The 12517-nt window shown below is 36.9% G+C and overlaps 1 protein-coding gene across 1 annotated transcript; it reads right to left on the bottom strand.

The window, feature by feature from the left end:
- Positions 1-1773: 1773 nt before the first annotated feature.
- TMEM17 (transmembrane protein 17) lies at positions 1774-7848 on the bottom strand. Its single transcript, XM_024553045.4, has 4 exons — positions 7506-7848; positions 3951-4054; positions 3679-3792; positions 1774-2694 (listed from the first exon to the last, which is right to left on the bottom strand). The coding sequence occupies exons 1-4, from the start codon at positions 7603-7605 to the stop codon at positions 2416-2418; spliced, it is 597 nt and encodes a 198-aa protein (XP_024408813.1). The 5' UTR covers positions 7606-7848; the 3' UTR covers positions 1774-2415.
- Between the last annotated feature and the right edge of the window lie 4669 nt (positions 7849-12517).

Genomic DNA, 12517 nt, shown 5'->3' on the forward strand with positions numbered 1-12517 from the left:
TATATTACATTTGTATTGTAAGGAATATAGTTATTTCAGCAAAAAATTTTGCAGGATTTTAATAAATCAAATTTCTTTTTCCAAAATTTTTAGTTTTTAGCATTTTTAAATTATAACTCCAAAATTTTAGCTGCTATTCTTTTAATCCTAAATTAAAGTTTACATGTGTCAGAGTCTCTGCTCTTTAAAGCAAAACTCTGGCCACAATCGTTAAATAAGCCAGTCTCAATCATCCTCCTAATTTATCTGCTATGTAGATTTAGGGTCTTATTTTACATTTTCTGACAGAATCACCCATCTATTCCTATCCGGAAACAAATTTGAGAACTTTCCACACAGAATTCTATTTAGAATTTCAAATTATTGGAGTATACCTGTGACTAGTTTGGTATGAGGGAAAGGTTAATTAGCCAGTGCATAAGGTGGTGGAGGGGAGATATTTGAACTGTGTAATAAAAAAAAAAGCAGAAATAAATTAGTATAAATAGTTTGGTCAGGTTAATTAAGAGTGGGAAGTGAAAACATTTTTAAAAATTAAGCAATGTAAGAATAAATAAAGCAAAACAGAAATCCTCAAATAAGCATGAATTACAGAGAAGGGAAATTGGAAAGGACAATTTTTTAATATAGATACGACTGTTTCTCAGTCAAATACCTTACTTATAAAGCCACTTTTTCCCATAGTAAAGAAGTGTTACTTTTGTCCCTCTTTATCTGAAGTTTTGCTTTCTGCAGTTTCAGTTACTCATGGTCAACCATGGACTGAGAATATTGAATGGAAAATTCCAGAAATAAACAATTCCTAAGTTTTAAATTGTTCCCCATTCTGACTAACATGATGAAACCTCATGCTGTCCTGCTCTGTCCTGCCTAGGATATGAATCACCCCTTTGTCCTGCGTCTCCACGTGGTAGGTGCTACCTGCCGTTAGTCATCAGATCAACTTTCATAATATTGCAGTGTCTGTGTTCAAGTAACCCTTTTTTACTTAATAATGGCCCCAGAGTACAAGAACAGTGATGCTGACAGTTAAGATACACTGAAGAGAAGCCATGAAGTGCCTTTTTGAAGTGAAAAGGTGCATACAGTACAGTAAGGTATTTTGAGAGAAACCATACTCACGTAACTTTTACTACAGTACAGTTATATTTGTTCTATTTTTTTATTAGTTATTGTTACTAATCTCTTACTGTGCCTAATTTATAAGTTAAATTTTATCACAGGTACATATGCATAGGAAAAAACGTCTATATGGTGTTCAGTACTATCTGAGGTTTTAGGCATGCACTGGGGGCCTTAGGAACATATCCCTTTCAGATAAGGTGGGGCGGACTACCATATATCCCTTAAGACAAGCCTATAATCACTTTAGTATAATGTTCAGATACATCCAAGCAATTTTGCTCTTACCAGGATTTCCTTAAGTCGGTTTTTCCTAGTAGCAAGAGAACATGCTTATTTATGATCCTGAGTATAGTCCCTTCGGTCACCTTAGCTCTCACTGTGGTTTAACAGGCACCTGCTAATTTGATCAACAGACTCAAATCAAGCCTCATATGAATTTATTGGGTATGAAGCAGTTCTTCAATGAATAATGATTTAGTAGATGAGATCACAAGGATTAGTGTGCTTAGTTCAGTGCCCACTACACCTTGATATAAGGCTCTCTATGACATATTTCTTCTTCCATCCCTTGCAACTGTGTAATAAAAATAAACCCACAGCCAAAAAGAACTGTATAAGACAAGAATGATTTGTTACAAAGACTTTAATATAAATATTTTATAATTTATTGTAAAGACATTTTGCATACCACTACCACTATAAATACCGAACATGGTTGTATGAAAGTTACAATTTTATGATAAAAATATTTCCTAAATACCATGATAATCCACTTGTTTTATTAACCTCTGGATAACAGTTGAGTTAGGGTTATAATTTAACCCTAGCAGACATGAAAATGTGGTGTCTTGGTTCACAAATATAGTCTAATACACCACAATATTGATATGCATTTCCATGTGCTTCAGATGTACTACCAAGACATGGAAAGTTAACACGTTTAAAAGAAATACACACATTTCTAACTAGAAATGTTATAGATGCTAACTAGAAATATTACAGTAAAGCTGTAACCACCAACACAGAATTCTACACACCTGAGAAAGTCAACAACAACCAAAAAATTAAGATATTTGGCATCAGGTGGAAAACATCTGGGCTTTAGGGTTGACTTGCTGCTTTTCTGTATCGTACAGTCTGTCATCACTCTCAACCTTGGCATTTCGTTGCTAGAGAGTTTACAATTGCAAACACTTGCTTTGTCCTTTTTCTCATGCTAGACCTCTGATGTTTTCCTAGCTCCTGCAGTTCTAGAATGACCTTTCAGATGTGTCACTAAACAGCACTGGGTCAAATCTCTTCTACACAGGATCTCATTGTTCTCATGCCTCCTCTGTTGGCAGAGAGCCTGTCAAAGTCCTGGAGGTGGAAACGAGTTGCCAACTGATTTACCATTTTCCTCAAGGTAAGAAATGCTGAAACAACTTGGAAAGTAAGGAACATAGTGAAGATGATGTGTACTGCTTTTTCCAAGGGCAGATTCATTAGGCCTTCATTAAAGAGCAAGAAAAGAATCAAAGGCAACTGCAATAGAAGGCTCAAAAGCCAAAAGCCAGCCAACTCAGGAACCTGAAATGGTACATATTGAGAGTAATCAGATCAGTGAAGTACCCTCTTTTGTTTATACAGATAAGCAAATACTGAGCACTATTGTGAACCTGTGTTGTGATCTCTGTAATTCAAAAGGAGTGTTGTAACATAACATGGTTCTTGTTCTTAGAGAACTTACAGTCTGCATTAGAAAACTAACTTATGTGACAATCCTAGAATACTACACGTTAGTGAGTAAGTAAATGTACCGCCTGGAAACATGGACTTCTACAAGAAGACAGACAGGAGACTGACTAGGGTAAGGAGAAAGAATTCAGGATGTAGGCTTTTAAAATTGGGTAGAAAGAGGAAGAGGCAAGAACATAATTAAGCAAAGATGCGGGATGAGCATGACTGGGAATCAACATGTCAGCCTGGGATGGATGCTTAGTTTAGGAAAGAGCAAGATATACAGTGAGACAGGCTGGGTGGGGCCTAATTATGAAGGGCCTAGGAAACATTAGGAATCTTTAGGCATTATCCCTAAGCTCCAGTAACTAACTGTGAATGCTTAGGCAGCATGATGATTCAGAAAACATGGGCCTAGCACAGAAAATGAGCTTATAATATCCCCCCATATTCTTACTCAGGATCCAAATAAACATGTTTAATTGACCAAGTTATTTTCAAGACAGGTGAGAAGAGAAAAAATGATTAATTCTTAAGTGCTTACTTAAGAATTGTAAGTAAGCACTTAAGAATTAATTATTTCATGTAGTCCCAACAAAACTGTGAACTATTTTCTCCATTTTATTTATTTATTTTATTTCCCCCATTTTACCTATAAAGAAACCAAGGCTGATGAGATTAAGCAAACAGACCACAGTGACGAAATAGGTAAAGTTGGACCCAGGCCTTAACTGCAGGCCTTTGCTCCTTCCACCACAGCTCACTGCCCTTTCCTTGCCATGAAAACCTTACTGCATTTGTGTGAAGTAGGAAAGGAAGGAAAGAGGAGCCTACCTTTTCCTGTAGGTTACCCATGTAGCCCAGATACAACCTGATAGCTTCAATTAAGGTTATTAGGATGATAACAGTGACCACAATGAATTTGTAGTAATCAGGTAAAATTGGATACTAAAAAAAACAAAAATAAACATGTTTGTAAAATCTCACATGTAGTAAAATTGACCTCAGATTAAAAAGAAATTAAGAACTTAAATTTTATTGACAATACAACAATGCCAAGGATAGGCAGAAGAGACCTTAACAGAAGTATTAATGGATAGACTTACCTTCATTTGAAGCATCATAATGCTGCTTACCCACCAAAGTGGGAAAAAGTAAGCATTAAAATAGAGTGACATCTGCAATGTCAAACTGGAAACCATTTCATTATCTACAATAGAGATAGAGAGAAAAGGGACAAACTCTTACGCCTGGTCCATGCCTATAAATCCTTTAGTTCCTTAGAATAACTATCATATTGGCTCAACAAAACTCCATATTTTAAGCCTCTTTATAATCATTGCCAGTGAAAGGAAATGTTCACCATCATACTATTTAGTTCATACATTGGCTACTTGGGGGTATATCTCACATTTTTCAATTATTTTGGCATTTTGCCATTACAGTCTGCTGACTTTTTGGCATACAACTGGTATAGATTAAAAGTAGAATATCAATATAAATTGCACTGAGACACAATAATTGCTATTACCACCTTTGTAGAGTTCTATGTAAAGAGCCCATAAAATGAACACATAAAATACATGAGAACTACTTTCTCACATATAAACTAATATCATACAAAAAAGAATCTCTCCAAATTGTAATTAATATACACACCCCTTTTCAGCATACCCTAATCTCACCCATTCATTAATATCCAATTAAATGCCACTTTTTCCATAATTACTTTCTTGATTGTACTCCCCCACTCCAGTAGAAATTTCTTTCTCTTGTAGGTACTTATCACTTTAACCTGTGTATAAAATGTGTTGGCAAAGAACCATGCCCCTCACTCAAGACACAGTCTGGTATAGCCAAGAGATCACGAGCTTTGGAGTCCAGGTAAACCTGGAATTCCCTGACCTTCCCAGTGACTCTGCATGCCAGACTTGAGGTAAGTTATTTAACCTCTTTGACCCTCAGTTTCTTTATCTGTAAAATGGTGACATTAAAGTGATCTCACAGATTGCTTATAAGGATCAGAGATAATATGTTTCACCCCAGCACCATGCCAGGCCCTTAGGAGGAACTCGGTAATAAATATAGGTCTCCTTTCCTTTTCTTTCACTTATGAACAGCCTCAATATAAATACCACATTCTACCCAAATTTGAGACCCTCATAGAACCTAGCATCTTGCTTTAAACATTATAAATATCAAATACACATAAGCAGAATGAATTAATGAAAACAGACTCGTCATTTGTGATACATGAATTTCATTTATCTAAGACTGAGTGTATAATGTTTTACTTTTACGTAACAGAGAAGGGCCCTAAAATAAGAATTTTATTTTTTAAATTAAGCCCTACATTTGCATCCTAAATTTTACTAAATTCTAACAGGAGCAGATACATATTTAGAAATCAATTGCTCTAACTGTAAGAATTTACAAAGGCTCTAAAATAAATTTCTGAAAAATAGATTTTTTCTTTTTCCCCCACAACTTATATCTGTCATTTAATAATTTTAAAATATAAGGAATAATCATGACCTCATAGCAAGGTTTCCTTTAGCTCTAAGAATATGCTTGATTATGATCTACTTTTTAAAATCATAATTATGATATATGGTACTTTGCACCTATTTATTAAATTACCACTGATGAAGGAATGAAGTCTTTTTTTTTTTTTTTAAGATTTTACTTATTTATTTTTAGACAGAGGGGAAGGGTGGCAGAGGAGGAGAGAAACATCAATGTGCGGTTGCTTCTCACATGACCCCCACTGGGGACCAGGCCCACAACCTAGGAATGGGCCCCGACTGGGACTTGAACCAGTGATCCTTTGGTTCGCAGACCAGCGCCCAATCCACTGAGCCACACCATCCACTGAGCCATGCTGGCCAGGGTAGGAATGAAGTCTTAAAATCTGTCAAATCTGAAGGCAACTAACTCACCATGCTAGGATTTTTTCCTAATAGTAGTGCAGTTCTTGGTCAGCTGTGGAGATGGTAAGGATATACATTTGTAATTATAGTACAAATAATCAAACCTACACCAGATCCACAAAGAAAATTTGGAAAATAATGATAAATTAGTTAAGCTGAAAATTTTAATAACTTTGGAGCAGAAACTACAGTCAAATTTTGCAAAGAAGTTTTTCTGTTAAAAATTTTGTACAATAACATCTTAAGAGTTATGCTATATTTGTATTTCAGCAGATCAAACTGATAATCACGCAATTGAAAATCAAATTAATATGTAAATGAACCTTTGAAAGCACAGACGTGAATTGACTAAATTTTGCAAAAGTGTAAGTTGAGTTTTGTAAATCAAATTTAAATTAAAACACTTATAATCTAAATATGGGGTAGGCAAACTACCAGCCAGCAGCCTGAATTTGTATAGCAAGTGAGCTAAAAGTGTTTTTTCACATTTTTAAATGATTGGGAAAAATAATCGAAGAATAATGTTTTTTTGACACTGAAAATCACATGAAATTTAAATTTTAGTATCCACAAATAAAGTTTTTTGGGACACTGCCCTGTCTACCCAATTATTACTGTCTATAGGGACCAGAGATCTACGGCCTACAAAATCTAAAATATTTACTATCGAGCCCTTTACAGAAAATGTCTGCTGACCCCCGACACCTTGCCTCGTCAGATTTTAGAGACTATTAAGCTTGAGCTTTAGAAACGAGAGAAGTAAACCTAGCTTTTCACATTATGTTTTTCTCTGTACATCCTAAATCATGAAGATGCCTAAATTTGGCGGGGAGGGTCAGGCAAATAATCAAGTTGAAAAAATGGAACTATAGAAACTGACTTTACTTTTCTCTGACCCTTTTAAAAATCCCTAAACCAAGAAGGAGGAAAAGATTTCTATTTCCAGTAGAGTTCAGTGACAAAACTATGGATTTGGTTGACAGCAGGTTGTCATGATTTAAGAAGGGGAAACTTTTAGAGAAAACCGCGTTATTCCTTGTCTTCAGGTTGCATGTATTCGCATCGTGGCATTTTGTACTAGGCGTAGTGAAGAGTTACAGATAGGGGAGGGTAAGGAGAAGCGGGAAGGGGGAGTGCTTTATTGAAGGCGATGCTAGTGTGGCCACTCTCACTATGGACTGAATAGTAGTTTAAAATGATTCATTAAAAAAAAACCTCTTTCCGACTCTTCTGCCAAAAAATCGCCTGTGGTGCAATGTACTTGTTTTGATAGAAAGGAGAAAAGGAAAAGATATTTTACGGGGGGTGGGGTGGGGGGGTGGGGGGGTGGGGGGGTGGGGGGGTGGGGGGGTGGGGGGTGGGAGTGGGAAGGAGTGATACCCTCCCTCTAGGCTAGAAAAACCCGGGCAGCCTCCGCAGAGGAAAAGCAACGCCCGCCTTCGCAGAGGGTGCAGGACCGGACCTGTGCTGCGAAAGCGGCTTTTATAGTTTTTACGTATTTTTTGAGGACGGCCAGAGCCCCCTCAGCTGCCCTGCTTGCAATTCGTGGGCCAGGCCTCAGCAGATCAGCCAGCAGGGCCCACATACATTCCATCCTCAGCTCTCGGTGTGGCCTCTCCTCCACTGCGCTTCCCGCACTGCAGTGAACCAGCTGAAGGCGAAACTGCCATTTTAGGTCCTGGCAAAATCCGAGGCTCCAAACCCTCGCCAGGTCCTGGGCGGGCCACTCACCGGGACCTTCACTGTACTCGGGGCCGGTCCTGTTTGAGTCCCCAAAGACGGTCCGGCTGAAGTTTCCCAGCCGCAGGCGGACCGGATCCGGCAGCTCCATGCCCGGGTTTTTGTACGTCTTACGCTGGGTGCCCTGTTCCCACAGCAACGAGTGGCGCTGGGGGCCCAGGCGCCGGCAGCCCCACAGCCCTGCGGAGGCGCGGGTTTGAGGCGCACGTTGTGAGCCTGGGCGGCGCCTGGAAGGTAGGGTGTGGGGAAAGCCGGTTCCTGCTGAGCGCCGCAGCCGGGTATAAGACGGCAGATTCCTTAGTCCTGTTGTAAGCCCTCCAATACCTTAAAAACAAGTAGAAATAGTAATACATGACCCGGGTTTGGATTCTGGTACAGGAAGTCCTCACACCTTGCCAGTGGGATGCAACCTTTCTGGAAGGAAGTAGAGAACGCATGCAGAGCGTGAAGAATGTTCATGGCCCTGTAGTTCCTATTCTAGTACTTTATACGTATAGTATATACTATTCCTAATCGTATATTCCTAGAAAAGTGTGTATATACACACACACACACGCACAACATACATTTGATGGAATACATTGCTGCAGCTTTAAAAACACTTTCAGTGAATATTTGATAAGGATTAATTTCAAGTAAAAATAAAAGCCAGAAGTAAAACTTAATAGAAATGAACCTAATTTGGTAAAATGTGTGTGTATAAATATGTGGGGAGCAGAGAGGGGGAGGAGGTAGCACCAGCACTGTGGCTTCAAAAGACTAGAAGGAAATAACTCAAAATGTGAATAGTAGTTATTTTTGGATTGTGTGCTTTGGGTGATTCAGATTTTTCAAAACATTTTTGTTATTTCTCAGCTTCTTCTGAAATAAGATGTATTATTAAAGAAAAACAACAACAACTAAGTATAATACACTTTTCAATCCATGGTTGGGAATCCATGTATGAGAAGGGCTGAGAAGTTACACTGTAGCAGTACCCCTAGGGTTGTTCAGTGGTCAACGGTACTTACAGAAAAAGACACAAACTCAATTTACACGTTTAACCAGCACCCAGATCAAGAAATGGAGCCCTACCAGCATATCCAGAAGCTCCCGCTTCCTATTTCCTAAGTCACTGAACCTCACTTCTAACTGACCTTTCCTGACCTCTAATAGCATAGTTTTTGCCTATTTTTATGATATATGTGAAAGTAAATATACAATAAGTGCTCTTCAAAAAAAAAATCTAGCTCTTAAATAATCAAAATTATTTTTATGAAATTCCTTCATACTGTTGAGTGTAGAGTCTTTTTCCTTGCTGTTTATGACCATAACACAGTAGTTTATCCATTCCACTGTTGATGAGCACCTGTGTATTTTATAATTTGGAACTATTATGAATAGTGCCACTTTTTGTAAAAATATGCCTCTTGGTGTACACTTGCATGCACTTGTGTTGAGTTTATTCCTAAGAGTGGACTTGCTGGCCTATGAGATACGATCCAACTGTTTTCCAAAGTGGTTGTACCAATTTCTACTGCTTCCAGAAATGTATGAGCATTCTCTTGCTCCAGATCCAGCAATGTATGAAGATTGCTGTTGTTCCAAATCTTTCACCAACACTTCCTATTTTCCAACTTTTCCATCCTCTCTGATTCATGTGTGGTGAACAGTATTTTTACAATCCAAAGAAAAAACACACATATCTATATAAATCAAAAGGAAGTTAGGGGAGAAAATAGCAATGAGGCTAGGATTTCAAAATAATTCAACTAATGTTTATTTTATTCCCACTTTTTCTGACATTGTAATAGGCTAATTAGAGATATAGTCCTCCCCATCAAGAATCTCAGCCCAATGAGAGAGTAAGAGACATGGAAACAAATAAGTACCATACACATTAATAAAGAAACATACACAGATGAGGAAGCTGTTAATTCTGGTTGGAGATATTAGGGAAAATCTGTCTAACTACTATTTCACTTTAAGATGGAGCTCAAGCCTCAGTATCTCCAAAAAGCCTTCTAGGACCTCCCTGAAGATGGCTTAAGTGCCCTCTTCTGTGTTTCTCAAAGCATCTTCCTCTGTGTTACTTTGGTCACAGTGCTAGTCATGCTGAGCTATAATTGTTTATTTGTGTCTGATTTTCTTCCTGGTTCACAAGCTCTTTGAGGTCAGGGATGGGCATTCAACTTTATATCCTGAATACTAGCGCAGTGCTTGACCTAGAGTGGGAACTGGATTGAATGAGTAAAGGGAATGAAAGGTCTAAAGACACTCGTATATCTCCCCATATCTGGTACAGGGACTTAGCTAGCCCTTACACAAGGTTTACTCTTTAGAACGGAGAATTGATATATTAAAACAGTGAATTATAGCAATCAAAAAAATTTTAAGCTTAGCAAAAAACCCATTTTCATCTATTAAAATAACCAAGACTATTATAAAGGGCCCAATGAAGCAGGAAGCCTCATGCTCCACTGATTGATTTATAATTTGAACAATCTCATTGAGGAAAACAATTGGCAATATGTACAAATTACCTAAAAACATTTCCCACTTCTAATGCAATAATCCAAATTTTAAAGCTCTTTCTTTGGGAAAATAATCATAAAAATAAATAAAGGTTTATACATCAAGATATTACCTCCAACATTATTGATATTAGTTTTAAAAAATAAGTAAAAGGTGGGGGAACATTTGATGTGCTCAACCGCAGGGCCTAATTAAGCAGATTTGATATTTGTGATGAGGTGTTGGGCTATAGTGGAAAGGATGCCCTTAGAAGCAGAGAGAGCAGAGTTCAAATCCCCTAACATTCTCAGTTTACCTAAGAGCTGTGTGATTGATTTCAGGCCCTTGTTTTATAAAGTGAGAATAAAGATAACTTACTGTTAGTGTTGATGTGAAGATTATGTCATTAAATAAGGCTTTTTATAAGTGATGGCTATCATTGACACATCTATTAAAATGATGTTTGTGAAGAAGAAACACCTACAGAGGAAGTGAAATCATGCCAGCATTTAATTTTCTGAATTCATCTGTAACTGTGAGGCAATACTTCTATTGTTTTTCCAGTAAAGACAGAGGATGTGATTAGCCATGTTAACCAAATTTATCAAAAGCCTGAGTGAATTCTTTTAAAGATATTTTCCTAGCATTGAAAAAATAAGTGAAAATTGTAATTATTTCATCAAAATCCTGGAGGAAAAAATTGACAAAATTATGGGTATTTTTCCCTTTAATTTTATTTATTATTCAAGTTTCCTATAATAAGCATGCCTGTCATAGTTCAGAAGAAATATTAAAAATAGAGGAACAAGCAATAATCGTGCAAAAATATATTAGAGTTTTAAAAGGAAAAAATTGTGGTTTGGAAAGAACCTTGCCACTAGTGATGTCACAAATGGTCCAAAGGGTCCAAATAATATCCCAAATATTGTTAGTTGATGCTTACAATACTTGTAGGCAGCAATCACATTAGTTAAATACTGAAGGACAGAGAAGGGAATCCACTTTTATGGAATCAAGAGACTAGTACAGTTTGGGATTCCCATCTTCTAGACCTATTACTCCAAATGTAAAGAGAGAAGGATAGAGTCTCTGTTGTTAAAATCATGGGAATCATTCCCAGCAAGATTAGTAAATAACCCTGTAACGTTAAACTGTTTACTCTTACACCAATGTTGATGGTCAGAATAATAGCTGCTTCCCCCCAAAATACTTTAATATATTTCATTGGGGTTTAATTACATTTATGCTTTACTTTCTTAAGTATTTTTTTCACAAAAAATGTTGGGCCTAGTACAATGGTTTGTTTCTCTTTGACAGGAGGCAAAGTTATCAGGTAATAATGTACTATACTATGTGACAAGAAACTGATTTTGAGAGTTATTTAAATTACTCCTCGGCATAACAAAGTTATAAATTCTTTCTACTTGATATTAATAGTTTAGAAACAATGTATTTAAGAGAACATGCTATTCAATTTATTGCCTTAGAATGAACTGTGAGACAGTTCTAAGAATTTAGGTACATCTAAAAGATAAGTTATATAAGCCCTGGTTGGTGCCGCTCAGTGGATTGAATGCTGGCCTGCAAACCAAAAGGTCGCTGGTTTGATTCCCTGTCAGGGCACATGCCTGGGTGGTGGGCCAGGTCCCCAGTTGGGAGCATGTGAGAGGCAACCAATCAGTGTTTCTCTTACACACTGCTGTTTCTCTACTTCTCTTTCTCTCTTTAAAAGTAAATAAATATTTTTTAAAAAATGTGAGCAACTCTGACAGTGACATAAATACAATACCAAAAAAATAATAATAAAAAGAAAAATTTTCCCCTTTAAAATGCTGTGTATATTGTAGTTTTTTGGTCCTGTGCATTTCCTTGTGTTATCCTACCACAGTGTTCATCTATTACAGCCAGCTGCTGCTCCATGTGGCAGACTACAGGGTGGGGGGCGGGGCTGGGAATGACAAGCCTGGGAAGATCAGTAAAGAAGAAGTTAGTTCAGGAGACCTCAGATCTGTCAAGTGAATTGTGATACTGGTTAGAAGCAAGTGACTATCTTAATGATTAAGTAATAGTTCTATTTTTAGTAGCAATAGTATTACTGTACTAATAATATTTTTATATTACTCTTTGTAAAAATATAAATTCTGTTCTCCTTCCTGGAAAAAATTAATCTTTATTTTTATTGACTATAATAAAATATTTTCCTGTCCCCCAAATATTAATACATTATACCCCCTTATTTGTTTTGGATTGTGGTTCTGTGCTTTTAACAAATAGTATGCATTGTCTTCAATTGTATACTGTACATTGCTTAGTCATATTCAGTTTGACCCCAATTACATCAAAGTTATTAGAGTAGAAATATGGTAGATGGACAATTTGGTATTAAAATGAAAGGTATACATATAGGTACAGAGTTCAAGTAAACTTGAATTATTATATTTAAGTAGATGAATAACACAACTCTCTAAGTTTTCTTGAAGGTAAATATGCTTTGTAAAACAGAAAATCAT

This window comes from Desmodus rotundus, chromosome 5, assembly GCF_022682495.2.
Source record: "Desmodus rotundus isolate HL8 chromosome 5, HLdesRot8A.1, whole genome shotgun sequence".
Taxonomy (NCBI): domain Eukaryota; kingdom Metazoa; phylum Chordata; class Mammalia; order Chiroptera; family Phyllostomidae; genus Desmodus; species Desmodus rotundus.